Raw genomic sequence first — 27,623 nt, 5'->3', positions numbered from 1 at the left:
GTCCAGTGCCGGTAGGGTGGCATGTCTTAAACGTTTTGCGAAATAACACATTACACAAATGGAAACCACATGAATGCAGGGAGAACATGCAAACGCCACATAGAAAGAAGCATCAGCATCATCAACATTTTTACTCATTAAAGCAAATGATTAAATGATTAGATGTTCTAGAGGAGTGGTGTTCAATTACACATCTTTTTTTTAATGTGTGCATGCTCCTAAAGGATTAGTTACTTATGCTTTCCTGTCTGTACTTCTGTAGAGTTTGATAGTTGTGTGTGAACTATCCATGTCGGCCATTTGCATGCAAGGCTGGTTCCACTGCAGAGGAGAGGAGAGGCCTGACGCTCTGATTGGTGCAGGAGTTGCTAGACAACAGATGTCCGGCCGGCTGAGAGGTGGACTACCTGTGGAGGAGTGAGAGAGAGGAGAGAGGCAGAGTGAAAGAAAAGTGGAGGTGGAAAATGATGGACAGAGGGAGTGAGGGAATCATATGATGGACTGTACAGTTAGTTACAGTGAAAATTACAACCAACCTAACATGACCTGCATTATGATCTGCTTTTTCAAAATGGTCTGTGACTGACAAATGCAATAAAAGAGAATAAACAACAGAGAAAGGGTAATAATAATGTTTATAATACATTAAGTAATATTTTAAGGTTTTAAGTTGGGACTGTAGCTACTCTTATGTTACTTGAGCTTTAAAGGCCCCATCCATCATTTCTTCACGCATGCACAAAATGGTTACAGTTTACCACATAAACTCTTCTTCATGGATTGCAATTTCACAATTTCAAATACATTCCCAGAAAGTGTTTTGAAAAGAACACTAAAAATAAATATATGAAAATCTTATTTTGGTTGTGGTAAAATGTATTTGTGTGGAGAAAGTTACAGTATGTTGGCTGCATGCTTCCATATAAAAATCTGGACCAGACCCACTTCAACAGAGTACTATATGCTTTCTAGTATATACATACAATAACAAAAGATTGTGACTTATTATTGGTAACTTTATAAAAGGTATGTATGAGTCATTTTGGAAACTGATGGAGGCCACTACAGAGGGTAATCTGACAGCATGCCTAAAGTGAAATGTAAAAATAAGTAGAGTCATTTAAACTCCCCACCAACCATCAAAACCAATGTAGCGCCAGTGTAGCATGCAACAGGATGCTGTTAGGCTAGTGACCTTGCTCAGAGGGTCCTGCTCATCATGAAATAATGGCTGAGCTGCCCCTGTTTCTGGCTCTGCCTGTCAGGGTGCCTGTCTGTCTCTCTGCTGTTGTGCGTGTCTCTAGAGCTGGCAGTATACTTCAAACAAGAAACTGGCATACTCTCCCAGGAAATGTGGTGGACTTGCGAACACAGAAAAGAGCTGCATTGTGGTGTCATGTGATTAGTTGTATTCTACCGGTGGCCTTGAGCTGCACTGTTTATTTGCCACCACTCCAACTTAACACTGTGTCATTACACGTCTGGGTCTGATACACTGCTGCACCTGAGTTATTAAGTTTCATTTACAGATGGAAAAAAGTATATGCAGAAAACCAAGATGTTAGGATTGACTTACATTTGAAAGAAATTAGGCTTAATAAGTTAGTTATTTTGTAGTTGTATTACTTTTTTTTTAATTGCATTTCATACTTGGATGGCAGGATGAGAAATAGTTTGAATTACTCTTGTTTTAAAAGATCATCACACCGACTGGAACACACTGCCTTCATCTCTTTTTCTGCACCAGGGCAGAAACTTCTTCCTCCTGTATTTTTAGCTTTAACTGTACTGCAGCCACAGCTCGTGCTGTATTTGTTTTGCATTTCACTATAGGGATTTCATTCTGGCTTCATCTCTTTCACTGCGACTGATAAACTCCACCCGCTGCTATGCTCGCACAGTCCTCAGTACTCATATTGTACTGGCATTTTTACAGAGCGCTTGAGAGCTCACCAAGTTACATTTCGTTTAAAGTATACTGGAGCCCTAAGTTTGCCTGCTTGTGTGTCTGTCGTTTCCCATAGATGCACAACACGAACAAACAAACAGATACCTGTATCTATAATTTGAACAAGCTGCTTGGTGTTCTTTATTGGTCTTGAGCTGCAGTGAGTCCACAGTTGCCATAGCATCAAGAAGAGCACAGGAAGGAGACAAGGATGAGAGTGAAAAATAGGCGTCCTATTTTATTTGAAAAAAAAAAAAAAGTAGAACCCGCTGCTCTTCTTTTTCTCTCTCACTTTCTCTCTCAGTGTCTCTCTCTTGCTCTCTGTGTCCCAAGGCGATGCTGAAATGGGTCGCACCAACATTGTGCTGTATCGCTCATTATAACGACTGCTGCTCCGACTCAGTTGTTCCGAATCAGAGTCGCTGGACTTTTGGTTTCTTTTGAAGGGGGAGATTTTAACATAAAAAGTCAGATAAGATCAGTCTGGTCTCACAGAGGAGAGATGTGAATGCTTTCTTGGATGCCATGTGACCAGTCTCTCTGTGGTCACCTTCTTGCAGGAGTACAGTGAACCCCTGTGTCTGTTTTCCTGTCTGTCTCACCAGGAACACAGTATTGTGTTTAGGTCATGAAATTTGGCTATTTAAAAAAGAAAAAAAGTTAGGTTTTTGTATTAAACATCTGGAGGAATTAGTCTTATGTATGCATAAATCAATGTATTGAACATAAAATTGAATATTTGACTTGTGATTTTGCATACATTTGCCATATGATGATGTATAATATCAATAAAGGATCAAATATTTTCTTTAATTGAGGATACTGGTGTTCAACTCATTTCAAGTGTTAATGTTAATAGCAATTATATTTTATTTGGGTTAAAATTTTTGAATACGTGAAATGTAACTTCATTTGCATTGTTGTGAGTTTACTTTGTCCTTAGGGTAGCAAAGGGAACCAGTAAGCTCATTGCTGGAGCTCATACCGAGCCCGACACCGGAGGTCAATATGAACCCACCGTGGCTGCTTACTGTGTTTGCTTTTCACTGTTGCTTGTCTGTTTGTGGCACATAACCAAGCGCATATCAGGTCACATTATTTTTGTCAAGCATTTCACTTCTGATAAGGAAAAGACCAGGGCTGACATGAAGCCAACACACAGACAGTTGTATGAATGTCAGGTACACACACTGACGCTGACAACGACGCCCAAACTCTACACTGTGTCCTCTGAGTCAAAACTAACTTGCATCCAACTTCATGCTAGATGATTCAGAAAGCCAGTCATAGCAGAGAATAATGAAGAGTATTAAAAATAACCTGTCTCTGTTTCTCTCTCTGTGTTTGTGTCTCCTCTGTTTTTTTTTTTTTTCTTTTTCAGATCATCAAAAGTTGGAAAGGGAGGCGAGGATTTGCCGTCTACTGAAGCACCCCAACATCGGTGAGCTGCAAGTCCTCGATCTCAAAATATGCACACACAAGAACACGGATACAAACGAAAACACACATATTTTGTTCAGGTCTCTGGTGAATCCTGCTATGGCGATTCATCTTCTAGATACAGTTATGAGAGAGCAAGAGAGAGAAACCAAGTGTCTGTGCGTGTGTGTGTGTGTGTCTATACAGGTATCTAATGATGATGTATCTGTGTGCTCTCCCAGCTGCGTCATCAGAAAGACACAGGAGCCCTACACCCTCACTCTAAACCACTGACCCTTTACACTCTTTCCTCCTCATTATGCCTCTGGCAGAACCTGTCTCTCCTCTTTTCTTCTGTTCACACTCATCCACTCATGTTCTTCCTTTCCTTTGCTGTCGTTAATTCTTGTTTCTCAAATCAGTCCTACTGCAATTAAAATCATTTTTCAAAACTTTGGAATTAAAAAAACTACAATATGTTAAAAGACTGTATATGATGTATTGGAAGTATAACCAAGCAATAATATAGGGCAAATCTACTCTAGTATCAGAAGTCAAATACTCATTAGGCTTTGAGGGCATTATTGATGTCCCAATGTCAATAAAAAAAACTCCTTAATACCTCAGATTAACACAGTAGCAATTTCAGCACAGCTGCAAGGATCAAGGACCAAAGTGGAAGAAAGTCAGAAAGTTTATTTTCTCATATGCAATATTTAAACATGAATGGATTTAAAGAATGTATAGATCTTTATAACAGCATGAATCATCATAGTAAATTTTTTATTTGGCTTTTTCACGTCTCTTTTGCTCTTCTCTCCTGTGTTTGTGTATGTGCGTGTGTGTGTGTGTGTGTGTGTGTGTGTTTTGTTTTTGTTAATCTCCTCGACAGTACGACTCCATGACAGCATATCAGAAGAAGGTTTCCACTATCTGGTGTTTGATCTGTGAGTAAGAGACTCTCACTCACACATTTTCAGTCAACTCTAAGCACCTTACCGATCTCACGTTTTGTTATACTTTCCCTTACAACTTGTAGCATGTTTAGTTGTCATGAAGCTCAGCCTTTTTCCTTACTAACGTCTGTCCAGTTTGAATCTGGTGATTTACACCATGACAACTGAGCAGTGAATGGGATATACCGTAACTAACATTTTGTCATTTAGGTTTGCTCAGCTAGCTACACAATTACACCTGGCAGTTACAGGGTGAAAATATTTAGTAACAACTAATCTCTTGAGTAAGGGCTAGTTTATGTGATGCTAAACATTTTAATGAAATGATGGATAAATGTGTAAATTCTACCTAGACTAAGTTGAACTGGTGCAACAGGCTCCTGACCTATATTCCCCCTTCCTGCATTTGTGTACACATGTGTGCATGAATGTACACATCACATATACACAAAACTCTAGCATCACACATACATAAAACTTTAGCAAATAAAAATGTAACCACATTGACACCCTCTTGAACATTCTCATGCCACCATTCATGCACGAAAACATAACATGAAGTACATAGCTTCACCTAAATTTTCACTGATATAATAATTACATGTTGTGTATGGATGTCTACACACACTAATATTGTCCCCACAGGGTGACAGGAGGGGAGCTGTTTGAGGACATCGTAGCCAGGGAGTACTACAGTGAAGCTGACGCCAGGTAGCGCACACCCACATACACTGCTGAGCACAGCAGCTGTTATGCATCTCTGTCTGTTACTGGAGAGAAAAAACTCTGTGCACCTATATACATGTGTGTGTGTTATGTATGGTTGTCTCAGAGGTGTGATGCAGCTGCCTTGTCTCTGAGGCATCTCATAGAGTTATTTATAAAGGTGATTAACGACACGTAGCCCGCGGCATTAATCATACTAGGCCTATGCTACATTACCAGAAAGGGAGTGTGTGTGTGTTTGTGTGTGTGTGTGTGTGCGTGTGTGTGTGTGTTTTCTTGTCATAGACATTCTATAGCTTTGGTTGGTCCATACAGTGTAATACAATATATGTCACTCCTGTGAAAAATGACTTGCTGTCATGTGACTCAATGTCATCCATCGAGAACACAGCATCACTCATAAGAAGTCTAATGAGAGGAACATATGATACATTGTTATGAGATTGTTTCCGCTTCTGTTCCTCTCAATTAATTTACCTTCCTGTCTCTTTTTCTCTACCTTTCTCTCTTGTCTTTCCGCCTCTCCCTCCATTTGTTCCATCACAATTTTGCACCCGTTCATTACTCGCCTGCCCTCAGCCACTGCATACAGCAGATCCTGGAAAGTGTCCATCACTGCCATGTTAATGGGATCGTCCACAGGGATCTGAAGGTTTGTATGGGTGTAGCTCTCTTTAGTTGTGACTCTGTGTAACAGATGGCAGTAGTTCCCTCGTAGTCCTTACCTTGGCATCTTTACATTTTGGTTCTTTTGTAGTTTTTTTGTAGCTGAGGTTTTTCTTTGTTTTCTCTAGTGAGAAAAAACATTATACCATTACAGAGATATATTTGTTGTTACATTCTCCCATTATCCTTTTGGAGGATTTAAAAGCTTTGGGCAGTTAATAAAGGTGATTTGACCTTGACCTTAGCTTTGAGATTTGCTGCAATTCTGGTTTGTTGGATTAGAGTTCAAACTAAATTACGCTAGCCCAAGGCCTTGTCCTGCATTCTGCCCTTCTATGTTGTTCCTTGTTAAGCAAGTCAGTATTCTTGGTTCAGTATTCATCCTGCCAATGTCAAGAATAAAGATCCTCTTTTAATATTACTGCTATGTTTCAAACAGCGTGCTAGCATCTATGTGTGAATGTGAGGGTGTCATACTCTGACTGTAACACTACGGGGACAGGAATAGGAGCAACCATAAGCCAGGAATGAGCACCATTTGCATAATTATATAAAAATTATGTTGAGATGTGAAAGATTTTCCAAGGTCATGAATATTCTATTCTTAGTCTGTATTCTCATAACCTCCCGAGAGCGTTTTCATGTGGAGGAAAGAATACAAGAAAGCTCTCTTGGATATGTTCAGATGGATTGTGAACCCATATTTTTGCCAAGAAAATGAATAAATAGATAAATAAATTCAGAGCAACCATGATGGTTTATGAGATTTCCAATCTGTTGTCTTTATGAGGGGAGATGGTCTTTGCTGAAGTAATTTAAAGTTTTCAGATGCTTCATAATCAGGAGGATTTATTCATCATTATGTAAATAGTTATGTAGATGTGTCCAGTTGTCAGTTAATGTCTATGTCCTGTTGAGTCATATGTCTACCATAAACTGACTGCACACAGGCTGGCTGTGTTTTGAGCCTCTAAATGTTAGGAAATGTATTATTCATTAGAGCACACTGTCTAACTGGCCTTAGGTTAGCAAAGACCTTTCTGCACCTGTGTCCGTGTGAGTGTGTGTGTGTGTGTGTGTGTGTGTTTGCTGGGGGCTTGCATATAATTACGATTGTGCTAAACTGTGTTAGTGTGTGTTTGTGGTTACCCATATGTGGCTGAGTTACTTGTTTTTACACCAGCGTCTCCTGTTACACCACACCTTCCCCCTGTATCCTTCTCCCTGCAGTGTGCACTTTGTTCCCACTCATGGATTTTAACAGTGGATTGGTGTTGCTGCAGACAAGCGTATCTTGTCTGCAACCAATTCACTCTCTCAGAGTCCATGAGACTGAGGGAGCAAGTCCACAGCTCCAGCATGGAAAATGTCCGTGGTCATGTAGAGATTTGGTCCCGTGCACATTTCTGTTTCTCTGTCATATGTGTGGCAGAAAGGGAGTTGCCCCAGACACTGATTTAAGAGCAGTTTAGCATCATTGACCCCTAATGGTTTGGATTAGGATTTGGTTTGGCTAATCTGATTTTAGATCTGTGTCTGTGGGCGGCTTGTTCCCAGAGCGTGTGACCTCTCACCTCTAACCTGTTTGACTCCGCCCCCCCCAGCCTGAGAACCTTCTATTGGCCAGTAAGCTGAAGGGGGCGGCGGTCAAGTTGGCTGACTTTGGGCTGGCTATCGAGGTGCAGGGGGACCAGCAGGCATGGTTTGGTGAGTATTCATCCATCCATTTACAACCTGAATCAATCAATCAATCAAGCAATCAAGGAATCAAGGAATCAAGGAATCAAGCAGTCAAGCAGTCAAGCAATCAAACAAACACTCATGTAGTTAGCCTAGTCACTGAAATGCCCACTCCAGCCTACCATTCCACATCTCCTCCCTCCCTCCATGTCACTCCTCCAGGTTTTGCCGGCACCCCGGGCTACTTGTCTCCGGAAGTTCTGAGAAAAGACCCATATGGGAAACCAGTGGACATGTGGGCCTGTGGTAAATAACATTCATATACTCTCACTGCAACTGTTCGAATGAACTTGACACTGGCAAGGCTTTGTCTGACCTAGTCAGTTGTGTGAAGAAGCCTGATCTGCACCTACACTGCCGCTCCATATTGTTTCAAGTGCATTGTGCAGTATCAAACAGTGAATTGTATTTTCTTGGTAAATAATGAAGCACTGCACTATATCGTTATAACCTGCTTAACTTCAAATGTCACCATCTTCCAGGTGTAATTTTGTACATCCTGCTTGTGGGCTATCCTCCCTTCTGGGATGAGGATCAGCACCGCCTCTACCAACAAATTAAGGCTGGGGCCTATGATGTAAGTGTGCACTTGCATACACAGTAGGGCTATCAATAAAGACCAAAAAATCATCTAGTTTGACAGATGTCAATACCAGTATATCATCAGTCTTAAATCCACAGTTTTACTTTATCTTTTCTGCCTCTTTCCCTTAGAGGATATTTGTTTTATGAATTTTCTGTCCCTTCGTTCATGTTTTTTGTTATTGTTTCCTTTGACTTGCAATAAGTTTTGACATTTTATTTTTTTCAACAGTTCCCATCACCAGAGTGGGACACGGTTACTCCTGAGGCCAAAGATCTGATCAACAAGATGTTAACCATCAATCCCAGTAAACGCATCACTGCTGCAGAGGCCCTCAAACACCCCTGGATCTGCGTATGTGGCACACACACACCCACACCCACATGTGCATGCACACACATACACATACACACAAACAAACACACACACACACACACACACACACACAAACAAACACAGATGCACAGACCATACAGTCCTGCAACCTATTGTTTCCATTCCCCCCTAATCCTCAAATCCTATCATCTTCTTCCTGCAGCAACGGTCCACTGTAGCTTCCATGATGCACAGGCAGGAGACTGTGGAGTGCCTGAAGAAATTTAATGCCAGGAGGAAACTCAAGGTGAGGCTTTTGGCAATCCTTGTGTTTCTATTTATGTAGAACAATCCATCCAGCCATATCTCTCTCCCCCCTCTCTCTCTCTGTCTTCCTCACTCAAGACTTCTCAGGGTAACTCAGAAATGATGAGTTGTTCTCTTAAACCTTCAAGTTGCCCTTTTGCTGTGCTCTACTTTCTTGCTGTAACCTTATAATCAATCTTCCTATTTCTCTCTTCTTTCCTTCCATCATCGTTACCTCCTTCTTTCCTTCTCTTCTATCACTGCAGGGAGCCATACTGACCACTTTGCTGGTCACAAGAAACTTCTCAGGTATGTCTTTCTCAGCTTAGTGTTCAAGACCTGGTAACTGATAACTAAAAACATTTATCTTTAAAAAAAAGCAGGTGGTTGGAAATACTTCTGAGCCTTTGATTTTGGAGGTAGTCTGGTTAGGTATTCTAAGAAAATTACATCTTCTATTCACAAGGAAACAGGTCAGAGGCATTACAAAATAGTTAAAAATTTGTAGTCGATCTTTAACTTTGAAAAAAAGTGAATTGAGGCTTGTTAACCTATTTTGGAACGCCTTCGATCTGTTTCTCTACAGATCAAAGATGATCTTGGCACAAATACAGTGTGCCATTGGTAAGGAGAGTCATCTCTCTTTATCTCTCTAGCTGTTGCTCTACCACTCTCTCTCTCTCCCTATTTTGCACTCTCATACTTTTGGCATGTATTTCCTTTGACCTATCTCTAATTTCTTAGGCTCTTATCAGCCTGTTTTCTCTCTTCATTCTACAATAAAATGCATTAGTGCATTTGTGTCTCTTTTTATTCATCATCTTCTTCCTTTTTCAATTTTCTTTCCTTCTTTTGTTTGGATTGTGGTATCCATTTGAGGTAAGATTTTTGGAATGACAGGGAAATATGTGGGGTTGGGCCCAGCCAATAAGATGTATCTTTAGGCTTTCATACTCTCCTAACAGCAAATCACATATGCATGAAGATGAGGTGTTTAGTATTCAAAATGAGCAATATTGAATCTCATGCTTGCTAAATTGCCAATATGAGTTTAGAATGAAAGTTAGACAAGGATACAGCATGTATTCTGAAATGCAATGTAGTGTTTGGATTCTTTATACTGTGAGAAACAAAGTGCGAGAGGAGTGATGGGATTATATGTGTGGGCTCTAGTGGTTAAGTGCATGTGTATGCGTGCAAATGTCAATTTAAAAATGCTGTGTGAGCCTCCTGGAGTTAGGTAGATTACCCTTTTCATCACCTGCTAAATAGACACCCAGTCAACCACCCACCCTTCAGCCGCTCACATGTGAATTAGTATGTAGTAGGAGAACAACTTTGCATAAATGATGATGCCTATCATCTGTTGCATTGCATCATGGATCTTGCAGTTGGATTTTTGCACCTGAAATTAGAAGATAAGCACAGTTGACTGATATGCTTGCTGCATGTTAGTGTAGCCTCAGGCTCAGGACTCTGTTTGTCAGCTCTCATGCTGAAATGCTGTCTCTTTCTTTCCTTCTACAGCAGCCAAGAGTCTGCTCAACAAGAAGCCAGACGGTGTTAAGGTGAGCTGCTTTGCACAGTGAAGAGAATGCTTTGTTACTTGCATTAGTCTGTTGGAACGTTCAGTGTCAGAGGAGCCTTATGGATTATTATTATGCATTTTGCACTTAACTGCATCATCATTCAGGGACAGTCACTCCAAGCAGTGGGCAATGGTTATTTTCTTAGCTTGATCTCACAGTTGTTTTGTGGCACAGCTGATCACACTGATTATATGCGAGTGACTATATTTCTAGTACCATCATCCCCTCTTTTTTTAGTTTATCTTCCTTCCTGTTTTTCCTTAACAGACCATGTCTCATATTTTCCATTGCCACTTAATCTTTCCTGTAGAGCCCCTGTTGTGCTCTTTCCTAATTTCTCTGTGTGTTTGGGGTCCAAACTGAAATTAACACTTGAAGCAGAAGTGCATGTGTTCCCGTGTGTGTGTGTGTTAAGAGTTTTGTGTGACTGACTAATTGTGTGTGCCTGCTCTACACTTAAGTGAGTTTTAAATTGAGGTTGGATCCCTGCATACATTGTCTTAATCAATGTCACTGTGTTTGGGTCTTACTCAGGCCTACAGTATGTCATGCTGTGTGATCCATTCCAGGGAGTGTGAATGGGGTCACATGGATGAGGGAAAACGAGATTTAAAAAAAATAGCCCTCATTAGAGCCACAATTGAAGGGACATGTCCGGAAAGTGAAGTTTTGACTATGTAGAATAGTGAATATTATGAATATAAGAAAAAAAAATACTGAATGTACAAAATATCAGGAAAAATTTAAAACATAGCCAAGTGCATTGATTAAGTGAAAATGCCTATAATATATCTTCAGTAAATAGTTGTACCAATATAAATCAACATTCATATGAATGGATGAGGGACATTTTATTGGAAAGACCTCAGTTGGAGAGGGTCCTGTCAGCATACTTTACTATTTTATTGAGTAAATATTTTCTTACCTGTTCCTACCTTATCTGAGGGCTCAAAAATCAATTTAAATTGCTATCTCCTCATCTCCCCAATATGGTTACTAACAACCTCTTTTATACTGTCTTAAGTCTATCAGTTTAAAATGAAATCAAAATGTGTTAACTATTAAGAAATGTGGTTTTAGAAACATAACAAGTTTTCTTATTTTTTGGGATAGCCCAGTTTCACTAAGCCCTTGTGTTTCTGCTAATACCTAACCTGGTTCTGTCATAGTACCACTCTGCCTTAATGATCATCATGAAATACAGATTTCATAAAGATGTCTTGGTTGGTAACAGTGTCACACTAAATAAGATCTGAGACATAGTTTGGGATGATCTCTTTGGAATGGACTGTAGCCAGACCATGTGTGTGTGTGTGCACGTGAGTGTGTCTGAAAAGTGTGTATGTATGTCATGTCCCCTCTACACTGCCCCCTACAGGTCAACAACAAAGCCAACACAGTGACCAGTCCTAAAGACACTGGCCCTGCCCCTGCGCTGGTATACACACACAACCTCACCTACACTCGCACCTTCATCTGCAAAACTTCTACAACTCCCCATTTCACACCCCCAAATGTGGAGGAGGTACAGGTTCACCCTTTCACAGGGGGTCAGATCAGTTCCTGTTTGATCTCAACCTTGCTTGTTAGGATTTCAATTCTGAACCGGGTGCATACGACTATAAAAACATATCATGGGTGATAACACAGGGTGATGTCTAGCTCTACTTTAGGCTATCCCTGAATGAAATAGTGTGTAAAAGCTTTTGTGACTGCGCAGCATGTCTCAGTTCCACCATAGTTGATACAGCTAAGTATGAAAGATAACATATTCATAATTCAGAATGAAGTGTTCATTCATTCATCTGAATTAGCAAAGCATGCATGGGGGAATACCAGAGCTCGGCCATTTTGGATTTGCTGGATCTGTATAATGTTAATGTAGGGCTGGAACAATAAGACTTCACAGAGCCTACATGTTTGGATTAGGCTTCGAGTACTGTGGCAATAAATCTGTAGTTAGGGGCAACCTCTACCTCAACCCCCTCTCCCCTTCTCACCCCTACCACCCACTCTCAGTCCTTGTCCCTTTTTCCTCTGCAAGAGCCCCTACCCTCTCCTTCCTCTTCACACACCTACAGCATGCACGAACCCCTCCCATGTCATGAGAAGTACTGTTTTCTGTGCTGCATGTGAAAGTAAAATTCCTAACGAGAATGCAAAGATGTGCTGATATAGTTTGTCTGTGCATAGCTGGAGAGTGACGTTGTCAGCTCCTTGGACTCAGTGCGATGCTATGTTCCCAAGTGGTTTTGCTGTCACTCATTGGCTTGTGCATGGTGTCTTCTGACTGGCTGCTTACGTCAGATCACATGACTACTGCTCTGCATGATGTCAAAGGTTTCCTGTTTCCCCATTTGCTGTCTAGAGGATTACGCATGAACACAGGCACATGACATCTCTTTCTCTCTGGATCATCATGCACACACACACACACACACACAGATGCAGGCTGCTGATGTTATAATCTGGCATAATCTGGGTGAGTGATTAGAAGGACTGAGCTGGTCATCAGGATCGATTCTACAAAAGCCCAGACATCTGATTACCAAGGCAGGACATTGGTGAGGGCTGAGGAGAGAAAAGCACAAGAAAATACACAAAAAAGACATTTAGCAACAATGCCATACAGAAAGGGAGATATAAGTATGAAGACACAAAAACAGATGGGCACACGCAACTGATGAAGGATTTATTCTTAGATATTTTAGATTCGATAGATAGATAGCTAGATAGATAGATTAAAATCAGATCACAATAAGTGGTAGACCACCTTCTCAACCGTCAAATTCTGGAAATACACATATGCTTTACCAGCTTCTGTGCCATCATACCTTTTTCTGGCTTTCTTTAGTTATTTCTTCCTACAAGTTTTCTGTCACTTGTTCTCTTCAGGAACCACAGACAACTGTGATCCACAACCCTGTGGATGGAAACAAGGTATTACAATAAAAACCACCATGTTCATTGTTAGCTGCATTTATTAATATTATAGCTGTTTGTTCTTGTACTTCAGGCCTTTTTCTTTCCCAGTAGTCAATAACAACAGTATCTCCCAAACACCAAAAACAGCCCCTAACTTTTACTGTTATGTAAGCAAACATGAATAATGAATTATGGTCACTGGGGAATACTGGTGGCCTCTGGGGTTAAGACCCGAACCATACATTTTCAACATCCCTGATTTAAACTCAGCTGAGGTCTTAGATGCATGTCATTAACCCTCTCTATCTTCTTATTTGTTGTCTGCTGTCTTGCAATAAAGGATAAAGAAAGAAAAAAACAACTTAAATTCTTAATTGCAATATCTGATTTTGCAAGAGCATTTTATTAGAAACTTATTATTCCAACAATCATGGATGTTTAAAATATACATTGTATGTATTGATTATGATATGGCACAAATACAAAATACTAAATTGTGTATGTTGCCATTCTTAAGGAGTCCATTGAGAGTGCCAACACTACCATAGAGGATGAAGATGTAAAAGGTAGGGAAACTTGCGTGCCTGTGTGTTGTCTCATACTACTCTCATACTATACTACATATACTGTCACCTACACTGTGCAAAATTAACCATTTCCATTCAGACCAATCACTTCTTTGTATGTTTTTTTCAGTCCTCTGTATATTTCTTTTCACCCTGTTTTGTAACTGCAAAGCAAGTTCACTACTGCAACCCCCTCTGGCTGTCAACTCTTCTTGCAACAGCAGTCCGCCCTGTTCTTTTTTTGTCCTACCCTCCCTCGCATCCTCAGGTCTCTCTCATTTCATGTCTGAAGTTGATTCTGACATTGATCAAAACTTCTTGCTTTTTCTTTTTTATTTGTTTTCTGTATTAATAAATGTCTACTTTCTGTTTTCTTTTCCCCTTTTTTTTTTTTTTTTAAATTTTTTGTTGAAAATATACATGTTTTCACCATAATTTCAATCCTGCCTTTGCCCATACATATTTATGCCTTAAACAACCCTTATTTCTGTTACATCCCTGACCCAAAACATACACTTGGCAGCCCTTCGTCTGGGCAACCTAGTGAGCGGTATCTTGAGCTCAAAGAGCCGTTCCTCACAGATGTCTGACTCAAGACAGACTCCCACCTCCTCAGTTCAGAGTAAGTCCCTTCACAGTAAGGGAGATGCCCTGTTTTGTTCCCCTCCTATATTTAGTCATTCATCACTGGAGGAGACTGCTCTCAACATTCAAAGTGCCTGTGTTCCTACTTTTCAAATTATTTCCCTGATTTAGATTATTGAATGTTTGAGATTATTGCTCCTTGTGTTGCATTGACAAGCCTACTTCTTCCCCAGAGAATAGAAACCCCTGTTTTTGTCTGCTCCATCTTTCTCCTTCTTCTCTTTATGAATTGAAGAGGATGCTCTCCTGCTGTATATTCATGTCTTGTGGATACATATTCTCTTCTCACTCCTCCATTTCCCTTCTGTTCTGAGATACCCAAACATTGACTCACACAGTAAAAAAACTGACTTGCATACACACATGTAGACGCTCAGCATTGTAGTTTTTGTCTGTGAAGGGCTAAATGATATACAGTATTTTTTCTGGTTATTTAATGTCTTTTTGTTGCACAAATTAAGTAATTTTTTCAATATTCCCCAGCCTGCACCAATAACAATAAAGGTAACTGTCAACATTACTTAGTTAAAACTGCTTTTGTAGAAAATACTTGCATCTGAGCATTGGTTTGTCTTTATTCGTTTGGGGCTTTGCTGGGTGAAAGGAATCATGTCAGCCTGCATTTTCCTGCCTGATATCCCTATTAGTCATGGGAGGCCTTCTTGTTGTTGTGCTACAGACATGAAATGACTTTGTGAAATACCTTTTTGAGCGCCTTCCATTTCTAATAACTTTGAAATCCCGCTAATTTTGTTGACTAGAACCTGTTTGAAGCTGATTTGATGTCAGACTCCCTTTATCTGCACTCAGACCCCACATTTGCCTGAAATACAGTAACAGCTAGTAGTATTTACATCAGTTTGTGTAGCTGATGTTTTATGATCTTGTGTTATAGCTCGCAAGCAGGAAATTATCAAAGTGACTGAGCAGTTGATTGAGTCTATCAACAACGGAGACTTTGAGGCATATGCGTAAGTTTCCTTCGCTCTGAATTTATACAGTAACGTCTAACTGGAAACTGATTTGCTTACTTCCTTTGCTGAGTCTGTATTCTTTTCTTTGGTGTTACAGGAAAATTTGTGATCCTGGTCTGACTTCCTTTGAGCCTGAAGCTTTGGGTAACTTGGTGGAAGGACATGACTTCCATCGCTTTTACTTTGAGAATGGTGAGTTGAAAAAACATCCGTCATGACTTTGTCAGATAATAAATTCTAGCAGGGCCATCAGGACTGTCACATTTTACATAACAGATTAATATAATGGCTAATTAGAATGCCAACAGAATCACTGATTTGTCACGATGTAAATGTGTGCTCGTGCTAATGTTGTCCAGAGCAGTTGAGTTGTAGATGCTATGGGTCTGGGGTTGCTCCAAAAGGTGCACGTATCTTGCGCTGCTAACAAACTAAATGGTCTAAATAATGATATTTTCTTTGGAAGAATTAGAGGTTGTGGGATCATTTACTTCAGTTTGAAGTTTTCCAAATGTTCTGAAGATTTTAAACAGATTACTTATGTACTTGCTTGCTTACATTGGCATGATGTTCTGGCTTTTCTAATTCATGAGTTCTTTGCTCTGGACTACATGTGAGAAAGCTTTGTGTCTTAATTCAAATACATGAAAAAATCAAGTATATCTACAGTGCACTAATATCACTACATTTTTCAGTGAGGTTTTGTCCCACAATGTAAAGTGTAGGCAGATCATCAACAACATATAGTAACAGACAGTATAACAAATAGCTCACCCACTACAGCAAGGGTGTATGTTTGGTTTAATCTATCTATCTATCTATCTATCTATCTATCTATCTATCTATCTATCTATCTATCTATCTATCTATCTATACATATATACATATATACATATATATACATATAAACAAACATGTGTGTGTGTGTGTGTGTGTGTGTGTGTGTCTATTGATGGGAAGGGGGAAGCAAGTGTGGAGGGAATTACCTGTGACAACCCTAGTGGGCAAGGGAGGAAGAGCTAGACTTGGAAGCAGATGAAGTACAGAGATTTTTTATTGCTTCAGATTAATTTGTGAGGTAAAATCACAAGAAAAGGCCCCCAACACAGCAAAAGGGGATTGTAAATTGTGCATTTGTGGGTATGGGATAAATAGTTTGTTCTAAATCAGTAGTCAACCCTATCAGTTTACAGTTCATGTTTGCTTGTACATTACAAGGGCATGGCTGTGATTATGGACTAACCTTGGAGCATGTAATCACTAATGAATAATGACTGCTATAAATGGCAAAATGCCCTCAGTCTTGGTAAAAATAGTTCAAATAAACCTGATATGTCCCAGAAACCTCAATCACTTGGCAAGCTTGTGCGTGTCCACTATCCAGCATCAACATATGTAGACTATTGCTATTCCTATTGTTTTCATATCAGTTAACATTCCCTCTAAGGTATCAGTGATTTGTTTTGTATAGCCATTTAGCTGTATTAGATTTTTGTAACCTCCCTGTAATCAGCAGCTGTTTCTTATTTCCAGCCCTCTCCAAAGGGAATAAGCCGGTGCACACCATCCTCTTGAACCCGCATGTGCACCTAATTGGGGAAAACGCAGCATGTATTGCCTATATTCGACTGACCCAGTACATGGATAGCAGTGGCATGCCCCGCACCATGCAGTCTGAGGAGACCCGTGTGTGGCATCGCCGCGACGGCAAGTGGCAGAACATCCACTTCCACCGCTCTGGCTCACCCAGCATCCCTTCCCAGTAAGTGACAGTAAGAAATACACAGCAGAAACCTTCATCAAAGAGAGACTAAACAGCAGCTCAGACTCCTTTTTTTGCCAACTTCAGTGATTAAAAGTCTCACATTGCTACAGTGATGTAGAAGGGCGCTCCAGGTGGTGGTCAGTACACCATTACATCACTGCTGGGTGTGGTCACAGGTGCAACAGGCTTGAAACTTCAACCACATGGCAGTAAAATGGGACACTGCTTTTCAGTCTAGTGTTACACTTTAAAATAGACCAACCAAGATGGAGTTGGAGCTTAGTGAAAAGGATGACCATTCTCTAAGCTTTACCCACCTTAGCTACTGTTGCTACCCCTGTCAAATTTTCCATTGTAGCACTGCACATTATGTAGTTCACAGTTTTAAAGGACGCAGATTTAGTCCTCAATTTGCAGTCATTTCTGAAGATTTCTTTAAACCATAGATTTTCTTAGGTAGAAAGACAATTGTTGCTTGCACATTTTACCAGCTGTAGCTAGCTAGCTTAAACTAACTGACTTTTAATGTTAGTAGTCGACTCATTTTAAAACAAGAACCTGTGAAAGGGTATTAAATATGCAGATATGATATAATGCTTTTGCTTTAGAAAGACAAAAAAAAAGACACCACTTTGCAATCTCCTGAGATATGGAGTAAGCATAACTTCAACATGTGAGGAAGGCCAAAGCTTGACAGACCTAATTATTGGTTAATTATGGCTGTGAAGCTTTGATTGGAAAGTCCCTGCCAGATGGGGGAGTAGAGTCAATTTAAAAGCCAGTTAAAAAGGTGGAGTATTTAAAAGCACTCATACTCTCCAGCAATTCAGTCTTTAATGTTTCACAACAACCTGCAGGCTGAACAGGTTTTGGCCATGGTGGACACTTTGACTTGTCATAGCAGGAAAAGAGTAGGTGCAACCTATAATTTTAATAACAGCTCTGCTCCATTTGCTGTGTACACCCTTGTCTTGGATGGAGTTATGCTGAGTATTACCTGGCATCACAATCAAATATGAATCATAAAGGTTTATGTTGTTGCCCCTGAACAAGTTCAAGACAAGACAGACGTGAGAGTAAATGAGATTTCAGTCAAGCACACCCTGTACACACTCACATAGTTCTTTGAAGAGGGCTAATTAGGCCAAATAAATGAAATCACCTATGTGGTTGGGCCACAGTTGTGTAAAGGCCATTCCAAGTATGAACATGCACAATGGCATTGTACCATGGCCTGTTAATGGTTGTTTTCACACTTGCGCGTTACATTACATGCCATTACATGTTCTAATGCCTGCTGTGAACGAAGTGTACTGGTCTGATTATTTCTTGACACAGTAAACATTTTAATTACTCTGTGCAGTGTCTCAGTATAGATTCACATATATGTTCTCTTTCCCTCTCGTTGCAGTTAATGGAATATCAACATGTGGTGAAAAAAAGAAAAAAATCCCATCAGCAAATCTAGTAGGGCAGTCAACTAGCCAACCCATGACTGCTCTCTGACCTTTGACCCTTCTATAAGGACATGACATCGCACAGGACACGTATTAATACATTTTACTGTTATGGCATTTTATTAATGGACATCATTCAAAACCACCATCGGGTGGCTGCACACCGTATCTGGACATTATGAAACAAGCATATTGACAACATTTTTTTGTTTGTTTTTTAAGATGTTTTGGTATGCATTTTAAATATAAAATAGAGATGTTTAAAAATCTACTACTGTAACCTCTCCCAAAAATTAGTTCTGTATTTTTATGTGTATTTATGTGTGTGCAATACAAAAACATTTGGAAGATCAGAATGTTAAAATTGAGCTTGCTTTAGTTCTGGTGATGTATATACATTGTGATTGTTGATAAAAATACAAAGAAACATTGAAATTGCTATTCTTGCTATCAAAGGAATTAAGAGTTTACGTAAAATCCAGTTTATGAGCTACATTTATGTTTGCTATGAGCTAAGTCATACTGTTTGAATTGTCCGATTTCAACCTATAATACTAATTTAAATGTAAAGAAAAGCAGAGCAGCTTACACTTTGCATTGAGGTATGTTTGCCTTTATATCAGTGAAATAAATAAGAGAATGTAGCATATATGTAATATATGAAAATTCAAGACTATTGTGTAGTGCATGGGGGGGAGGGGGGGGGGTATTGTGAGTAAGATGATATGAAACTATAATATCTTCTGTTTGATTTGTGAATCACTGACTTGTTTGTTTGCATTTGTTATTGTTGTGCATCAGTCCTGTCCCAAATGTTTCCAATGTCCTCCAATAACAATGCTGTAAAAACAATAACACAGTTATGGTTGACATCTAGCGCAAATATCAAAACCTCTTATCTAAGTGGAGGAAAAATAAACTCCTGGTTGCAGAAGCACCCTTACATTTTGTATAAAAATGAGAAGAAAAAAAGCTCATTTTTCATAATGTTTGTACTTGTATTGTATGACTGTATGTAGGGTTTCTGTTGTCATTTTATTCTTGTCATTTCCAGTGTGTTATTTTGCCAGTTGCACGGAGAAGGTGGAGAGGAAGATTCAGCAAAGGCACTATAGTCTCTACCTTCAGCCAGTTGAAGTGTCACCCTGATGGTTGGGCCAATAAGTCTTGAAGCATCATAAAAGCATTGGATTGCAGTCATACAAGAGTATGGTGAGAGGACAGTGAAGAGGACGAGTTAAAAGAGAGTTGGACTGTAATAAATGTTGGGATGTCTTCCTTGATGATCAGTGCTTCTACTAGCCAGTGGTCTCCGTACCACTGCAGGACAATGCTAGTGTCTTTGTCATCCTTACTGTTTGCTCTTTTCAATTGGTTTGTCTCTTCTTTTTTAAGGGGAAAATATGAAAAAAAAAATTCTTTTGGCGAAACGTATGATGTCAATGCAATGCACCACTCCTTATATGGTGTGTACCTGTTGCCAGCACGGCAATGGATGGCTTAACATGTTTAAGAAATAAATAAATCAGCTAAAAGGTGTGATAATGAATGAATTTGAACCTGTTTTGTGTTGTTGATTGTTTATTATTGGTCTAATTATTTGAATTATTTGAAGCTATACTACACACATATTAGTCTCAAAGGAATGTATAGGTTCTGTCCTGCAAATGAAACTTAAACCACTTAAACCACTAATTGTACAGCCAGTACAGGCAGTGTTTAAGCAGTAACCTATTTTTGGGTGCTTGACAGATCATTGCAATAATTATGATATATAGAATACACACGAACACGAACACCAACACAGAAGTCTTGAATAAATAAATATATTTAAATAGTAAAGCACATGGACTGGACAATATCTTACAATTTCTGTCACTTTTTGACTTAATGGCGACATCTTGTGGGCAGTGTACGACCTATGAGATGTAGAATATGCTTATACTGTATGTAACAGCAATAAAAGTAACAACACATCTATGGACAACTACATCTTTACCTTGCACATACAAGTGTTGCATTTCCATGCATAAATCTGCTTTTTTTTTACTTCACCTGGTGGTAGAGAGGTCTAGAATCTTAAATGAGCAGGTCAAGACAAAAAAATCCTTAAAGTAGTTGTATTAATCTGTCACCAACTGAATGCTTAACCTCCACCTCAACCTTCTGCATTATCTCCTAAACTCACTAATTATTAAATGTTTGTGGTGGCAACAACATAGCTACTATGGACAAATGGATGAATTAATTTCATACATGGTGAAAGAATAACTTTTTTTTCTTTTGAAGTGTGAACATTTACACAAAATTAATGGATGTGATTAATCCCATGATTACAACTCCTCCAAAATATTGGAGTTCACCCAGGCTCGCGCATGCATGGCATGACTATTTCTTCACCCCACTGACATGGCTGCTGCCAAATGATCTGACTGACTTAATGAATATGGGCACATAAAGCATTATGGAAGGGTGACTTAAATTGATTATAACATACTGGGTCTTTTTGTCCTTCAGAATTCTGAAACGTATTACTTACATAATTATTCAATTATGCTATTAATTATGTAATTAATACTGATGTAGATGAGGATCTCTAGCTGAGATTCCTCCAATTAATGCACTACCTCTGAGGCCCAGCAGGTGGAAGCACCAGGTCTGCTCAGTGCTCAGGACAGCAAGAGCCGCCCAGCTTCTCTTATGAGGAGCTGTCGGAGCAGCAGTTTGTTAAACTTGCTGTATGTTTTATGTAAATTTTGCAAAGCAGAAATGACGAAGAGAAGAGATGAAGAAGAGATGAAATTGGTGGTATTGTATGATTAATTTAAGCAACTGAAACACACCTGTATACAGTTAAATTCACAAGATAGAACAAGATACACCACTATACATTTGTAGACTTTTATTCTCTATCAGCCATAAACACTGCAGCCGTTTTGTTTTTGTCTTTTTGAGTTTTGATACAGTAATACATGCCCTTATAGATATTTATATATGCATTGAATATGTATATATCATCAAAGAAAAGGGATGCTGATTCTTCAAATTAAAAGCATATCTGTCACAGTGAACTTCCACTAGTTTGCATTTTACATTTTTCTAAATCCACAAAGTAAACAGTGATAGTGAAATAAATACATTACATGTTGTAGATACATACAGTAGCGATAATCAGAGCTGTGAATAATGGTATATCTAAGCTCTCAATCTGCCTCATTACGTGTGTCTCTGGTGCATCATTATCTTGTATTTATCATCTGTTTGAGACTATCCCTGTGGCTAAGATATACTTTACCTCTTATCCTGTGCACAAAAAGCAAGGAGGCGTTCCCTCCTGACATTCAGGAGTGCAAATGCAGTGTGTGTAAAATAAACTTTTTTTTCTTTGCTGAGAGAAACTAGTGAAACTCTTTTACTACACGCACAGACTCATTCATTCACAAATATCCACCACACAACTGTCAATGTCTGGTCCAACACTTTCTGGTTCAAAAGAAAAACTGATAAACGTCTAACATTAAATAAAGCAGAAAAACCTGATCACCTTACCAAATATGTTGTATGAGACAAGTGTCTCCAAAACTGCTTTCTTGATCTTATTCAAATAAATTCAAATTTTCAAATAAAAACAAGCTTCTCATCGGCGTTCAGACTAAAGACTGAATAAGTTCTCTATATTAACTAGAAAGCTAAACTCAGAATCAAAAAAATAAACTCTGAAATAAGACATATTCAAACATCATAATTTATAATCAGCCAAAATGCTCTTCTCAAACCAGTTGTCAATGCAGTATTTCACTCAACACATGCATGGACAAACTTAAACATAGAGGAGCTACGGTACAGCCTTACTCACACGTTCACCAGCCATACAATACGAGTCAAGATCAACAGTTAAAGAGGAAATGCCAAAAAAAAACAAACAAAAAAAACAAACAACAACAAAAAATTAGAATTCAACATAACAACACAGAAAAAAAGACACACAGAAGGGGAAGAGAGGCAGAAGGGCAATCCATATAACTACAAAGCAGTCAAAGCTAGGATCATAATGACAGATGTTGATTAGTCATGCCTGCTCTACTTCACATGGGTGATTATTAATACCTAGGCTACAGATGTTCAGTAATGTCTAGAGTATAGATACTATATATTTCCCAAAGACAGAGTACACATAGCCTACACAAAACACAGCAGCAGCAGTTAAAGTCAGTGTTGATACAGTCTGGTTTTCTTTGTGTGTGACATCTTGACCACCTGACTCAAAAGAGCGGAGAGGCTAGTACAGTGAGTAAGACAGTTTTTCAGTTAGCAATATCTGAGAAACTCTGGTTGTGAGAGGCAGTGCAGTGTGAAATATTGTCTTTCAGTCCAAGCATCTACTCAGAGAGTAGTGCCAGTATTTTGCAGGTAAAGTGTTCTTTACCTTCAAGAGGTTTGTGAGTTAGTCGATGTGAATAGTATTCCACTGTTTTCATTGTGTTTTTTTTCTTTGCTCTACCACAGAATCAGGACTAATATATCAAAGACAATTCTGACATGGAAAATAAAATGAATCAGGAAAACAACAGAAGGCTTTCTTTGGTCACAAAAAAGGGCAAAATATCATCAGAACATGAAAAGAAAATCATGAATACATAACACCAGCCAGGCAAGAAAACTCCAAATTGTGAACAAAATGTCATCCTCCACGACTTAAATGGGAAGACTGTGGTAGCTTTGAGGTGCCGTGGTGCACACCGGGATTGCAGTTGATTAATGCATAGGATTAGGGGGGACTTTAGCATGGACAGAGCCAGGGAGTTGAGTTAGGGGGGAGTGTTAGACATTCTTCTACTCTTCGTCCTCCTCTTCGTCCTCATCATTGTCCTCCTTGTCTTCCTCGTAGTAACGGTGAAAGAGCTGGTGGAGATGCTGCTGGAGATCACATGTTTTTGACCCTTTTGTGGGACTGTCCACTCGCTCTAGAAGAACCTGTTTGCGTTGCCCAGCTCCCTTCACCACTGTCCGTCTGAGGGTGCGACCTTTACGCATGTGAGCCCTGGAGACGGAGCGGAGAGGGAGAGGAAACGAACAGAAGAAGGCAGGTCAGTATCCTCAAAACATCTACCTGTGGCTCTGTGGAAATTAAATTGAAGAAACAGATTATGCTATAGATGTAAGATATCCTATGGGAGAGAAACCCAGCCTTTGTGCACAGAAACTTCATAACTACTTTTAGCTGTAGAAACCTTAGGTTATGTGGACCAAATTCAGATTTTGTGCAGTGGAACAAAAACAGGAACTACCCTCACAAGTGGGTGACAACTTAAAAAAGAAAAACAACATAAAGTGACTTCCTTAGATGTTGCATTACCATGAGCTGCCAAAACAAATTAATTGCTCCTTGAAATAGATTTTCTATGTCTGTGTACAATTACTGGAGGGATAAACACCATTCTTTCAAAAGACATTTCCTCATTTGGTGTTTTGATGATGGTGGAGAGTGTTCTCTCTCTCTTAGCAGTCCATAAGTGTTAAATTGCAATGAGATCTTATGAGTACCGGGGCCACAGCAACATTACATTACATTATTTTTACGGACCCTTCCCTGACATGGAAGAAACTGCATTTATGTTTGATAATACCTTTGATTTGTGTACACCTGTTTGCGTATGTGTCATTGTAAGCCTTTCTCAACCTTGTTGATAGCAAAGTACCACCACTGAGGCAGAACAGTGACTCCTGTTTAGCTTCCTATGTGGAATAATTAGGGCTATCTGGTAGCTACAGTGTGCTTGCTTTTGTCTGAAGTCACAATAGATAATAGTACACAGTAAAAGAAAATAATGAGAAAAATGATGATCAGTTAATTAATTAATTAAATTAATTAATAGAATAAATCTATGATTTACTAAATCATGCATGAACTGAACCACACCATTATGTTACATTGGGATGCAAACTGCAAAACTGTTCCACTAAATAGTGATAATAATAATTCTACTTGCATGCATGGGACAACAATGGGTCGACTGCTTTATTTTTCACACTAAAACATAGTATTGCAGATACTAGATTTGGAATTGTTGACTTCCAAATGACTGTTACAAATACATATTCATTGTGTTGTAATATCTCTCTACCTGACAAACTGGTTATTGTTAGCAACTGAAACAGTCAATATTAGTAAAACTAATAAAACCACAGCACAGCTGTTACTGTAAAAAGTTCACACTCACAAAAATACAAGTAGTCACACACAGACACAATCAAACAGGTGCACACCAGCAGTCACACACCTCCTGACCACAGTTCCATCTTCTTTGACAGTCTCTCTCTCTACCACATAAGGGAGCTCTGCTCTGCTTAAACCATTTAAATAACCCAGTGCCTGGTGGCATACAAAAGAGAAAACAGTCTTCACTTCATTTAGAACGATTAAATAATGAATTATTCCTGAAATAATTTTCTACACAAGCACTGTAGTTGAGGTACAGCTAATAAAGTCCTCATTACATACAGTGCATCAGGTATGCATCAGATATGCATCAGGTGCACAAACTGCTTAGTCTGGGATGTGGAATAAAGGGGACAAAGTTGTTAACAAACCTGTGTGAAGTCATCTTGGGCTGAGGGGAGGTCAGAAGCCAAAGAGGGATCACCCTGGTGTGTCATTGTCCTTTCACCCTCCACCACTGTTGTCCTCTCTACACGTGTGACCTTACAGCCCTCACCTGTCTCCTGCCTTGATGCTGAGAAACCCTCAGATTCAGTAAATGTTACCTAGGTCAGAAGAAGTCAGTTATTTGTTAGTTAAGTGTCACTTATATACTACTACTGATATAAATGTTGGTTTGTCTGATTTCTGTTGAAAAGAGATAATGAAGACTATGATAATGAACACACATGATATGTAAGACACACACCTCTGTATGGTCTCCCTCACTCTTCAGTACAGTCCGCTTCACAACTTTGGAGTATCCATCTCCCTCTGCCATGTTGATGGATCCCTGAGGAGCTCCTTCTAATGACACCTCTTCACGCTCCACACCATCGGCAGAAACACACTTGCGAATAATTTTACGGGTAACCTAAGGAAGTTCATGTGTTCAAAGACCATTAGGTGGTGCAGCTTTTGTTGAATGGAAAAGGTAATGTTCTAAATGCATTTTATTGCAAAAATTACAGAAATCAGTGTTATCTGTGTCTGATTAAAATTGAACAATGCAGCAAAGATCCTTTGGTATTGCTACACAATCACAAATTGGGTTTGTCAAGCTCTACTGGCTGTTGTCACTACTAGTTTAAAAACTGCCATGTGTAATGTGCATGATAACTAATGTAGAATCATGTTTTACCCTTTTGACGACAATATGCCCATTTTCATCTTTGTACTTTTCTTCTGTCACTGACTGCATAGGGAGATCGGGCATTTCATCAGCCTGTAAAGCAAACAAGACGAACAATATTAAGGAATGCTAACTTTGATCAGTGCAAGGTTTACATGTTTAATTCTGTACTTCGAAAATAAAACGCCAACACGTTAGAGAAAAACCAGGATCCAAAACTTGCATATTAGGTTGTAATACAGTGAGAGAATAGGGACTTTGGGATACAGGAAACAAACTTACATTCTCAGGGAAAAAAGGTTATTTTATCAAATAAACCAACAAAGAAATGCTCACAGCAGCATTAAAACACCTCCATTTATGCAGATCAAGTGGTAGGTTTCTTTTTTAACTCTAAATCATACAGACATTTTCACCCATTTTGATGAGACTAAAGGTTGTTAGGCAGTAAAATATTTCAACTTGACAGTGACCTAGCCTGGTTAAAGTTGCACTCCACGCCCTCCATGCTCATTTAAAACACCATCAGTCATGCTAAAGCAGATACCTGAATGACAACTCTCCTTCGCACTACTCTGGTGGTCAAAAATTCATCATCTGAACTTTCTGACATTGATCCAAGCTCTGCGGTGATCTCCTGACCAAGCAATACAAATCCATTGAGATTTAATGAATGACAACATATGAATGCTATGTTTGAAGCAAAGTAAGCAATAAGCAGAGTGACATGGTGCACTTTCCATTGTTTTAGAGAATTTTATGAATTTTCATATCTTACATTGGAAAGCACAACATAACAGTCTGTAGTTTGGAAAAATGTTTGCAAAACATACCATGCTTTTACTTAACCAAAGAAATAAGGCGATTATTGGTAAGGAAAACACATGTAGCTTATGCTACCACTGTGAGTGATACAGCTGGTTACAGGAAGCAAAGTCACATGCTGAGTTAGGACTGGTTAAATCTGAAATCAAAACAAAATTAGGGTTAAAAGGAGTTTTAGATCCCATCCATCTGGCCAGAGGGTTAGCAGTCATTCCTCTCTTAAGCAAATATTGTATTTGGTTAAGCTCAGGTCTGGGGAAAGCTTGCAGGTTGGAATGGGTTACCAAATCTCATCTTACCCTTTTCAGAGAATTATCAGTATCATCATATGCCCCGATTTCACAGACAGGAGGCAGTTGTGAAGCCTCACACAAGGTGAATTCTTCATCGGATGCTTCTGGATAGTGTATTAATTCGTCACTCTCTTCATGTACATTATGAAGGGGCTCGTGGACAAAAGGAGCATCCTCATAATCTTCACTTCCAGAGGACAACAGCACTCCTCGATTCACCCTTTTTGGCACTCTAGAATGGCTGAGATGATCCTGGGGCTGACCTCCTCTTGACCTGGTTCTTGACTTGGGCTCATCAGGCTCGGTCTCTGAGAAATCTGATGCAGCTTGTTTGCAGTCAAAGTAAGGCTCTGGGTCTGAGTATTCAAAGGTAGGGCTGTCTTCACCACTACGCACAACCTCTGCAAAGCCTGGAGGCATGCAGGTATAGATAGTTGTGGCAGAAGAGGTCTCTACATACCCAGGTGGGATGCTATACTCTTCATCAGAGGTTGATGAAGTCATCTCCGGTTTAGGTTTAACTGAAGTGGGCTGAGAGGCAAAACAGTCGTAGTCTACTGGAGTCAGAGATTCCTCTGAATAATGTCCACTGGT

At 39.4% G+C, this 27,623-nt stretch overlaps 2 protein-coding genes across 24 annotated transcripts in view; one reads left to right on the top strand and one right to left on the bottom strand.

Annotated features, from left to right (window-relative positions):
- The window catches only part of camk2d2 (calcium/calmodulin-dependent protein kinase (CaM kinase) II delta 2), a 33,763-nt gene extending 13,630 nt beyond the window's left edge, over positions 1 to 20,133 (top strand). The window contains exons 3-22 of one of the 14 annotated variants that reach the window (XM_071503966.1): positions 3,330 to 3,389; positions 4,260 to 4,314; positions 4,969 to 5,034; positions 5,629 to 5,701; positions 7,320 to 7,422; positions 7,618 to 7,701; positions 7,938 to 8,032; positions 8,270 to 8,392; positions 8,577 to 8,660; positions 8,926 to 8,968; positions 10,187 to 10,227; positions 11,627 to 11,686; positions 13,144 to 13,188; positions 13,691 to 13,739; positions 14,263 to 14,361; positions 14,868 to 14,888; positions 15,280 to 15,355; positions 15,456 to 15,550; positions 16,892 to 17,120; positions 18,535 to 20,133. In XM_071503966.1, coding sequence (XP_071360067.1) covers positions 3,330 to 3,389; positions 4,260 to 4,314; positions 4,969 to 5,034; positions 5,629 to 5,701; positions 7,320 to 7,422; positions 7,618 to 7,701; positions 7,938 to 8,032; positions 8,270 to 8,392; positions 8,577 to 8,660; positions 8,926 to 8,968; positions 10,187 to 10,227; positions 11,627 to 11,686; positions 13,144 to 13,188; positions 13,691 to 13,739; positions 14,263 to 14,361; positions 14,868 to 14,888; positions 15,280 to 15,355; positions 15,456 to 15,550; positions 16,892 to 17,120; positions 18,535 to 18,538 — 1,505 coding nt within the window. In that variant the 3' untranslated portion in view covers positions 18,539 to 20,133. Of the gene's footprint in view, positions 1 to 3,329; positions 3,390 to 4,259; positions 4,315 to 4,968; positions 5,035 to 5,628; positions 5,702 to 7,319; positions 7,423 to 7,617; positions 7,702 to 7,937; positions 8,033 to 8,269; positions 8,393 to 8,576; positions 8,661 to 8,925; positions 8,969 to 10,186; positions 10,228 to 11,626; positions 11,687 to 13,143; positions 13,189 to 13,690; positions 13,740 to 14,262; positions 14,362 to 14,867; positions 14,889 to 15,279; positions 15,356 to 15,455; positions 15,551 to 16,891; positions 17,125 to 18,534 lie in introns of those variants that run through there. The other 13 variants (XM_071503968.1, XM_071503969.1, XM_071503970.1 and 10 more) reach the window with 13 other exon arrangements.
- A 1,334-nt stretch (positions 20,134 to 21,467) lies between these two features.
- Positions 21,468 to 27,623, bottom strand: part of ank2a (ankyrin 2a, neuronal) — an 86,962-nt gene continuing 80,806 nt past the window's right edge. For 9 of the 10 annotated variants that reach the window (XM_071503949.1, XM_071503951.1, XM_071503950.1 and 6 more), the window contains 5 exons: positions 25,921 to 26,004; positions 25,489 to 25,653; positions 25,172 to 25,345; positions 24,862 to 24,953; positions 21,468 to 23,621 (listed from right to left, as the gene is read on the bottom strand). In XM_071503949.1, the coding sequence (XP_071360050.1) occupies positions 23,414 to 23,621; positions 24,862 to 24,953; positions 25,172 to 25,345; positions 25,489 to 25,653; positions 25,921 to 26,004 (723 nt within the window). In that variant the 3' untranslated portion in view covers positions 21,468 to 23,413. The remainder of the gene's footprint in view (positions 23,622 to 24,861; positions 24,954 to 25,171; positions 25,346 to 25,488; positions 25,654 to 25,920; positions 26,005 to 27,623) is intronic. The other variant, XM_071503957.1, reaches the window with a different exon arrangement.

The sequence above is a fragment of the Trachinotus anak genome, unplaced genomic scaffold (assembly GCF_046630095.1).
Source record: "Trachinotus anak isolate AG129_WGS33_773 ecotype Australia unplaced genomic scaffold, CSIRO_AGI_Tana_v1 ptg000019l, whole genome shotgun sequence".
NCBI lineage: Eukaryota > Metazoa > Chordata > Actinopteri > Carangiformes > Carangidae > Trachinotus > Trachinotus anak.
This window is presented reverse-complemented; position numbering and strand designations above follow the sequence as displayed.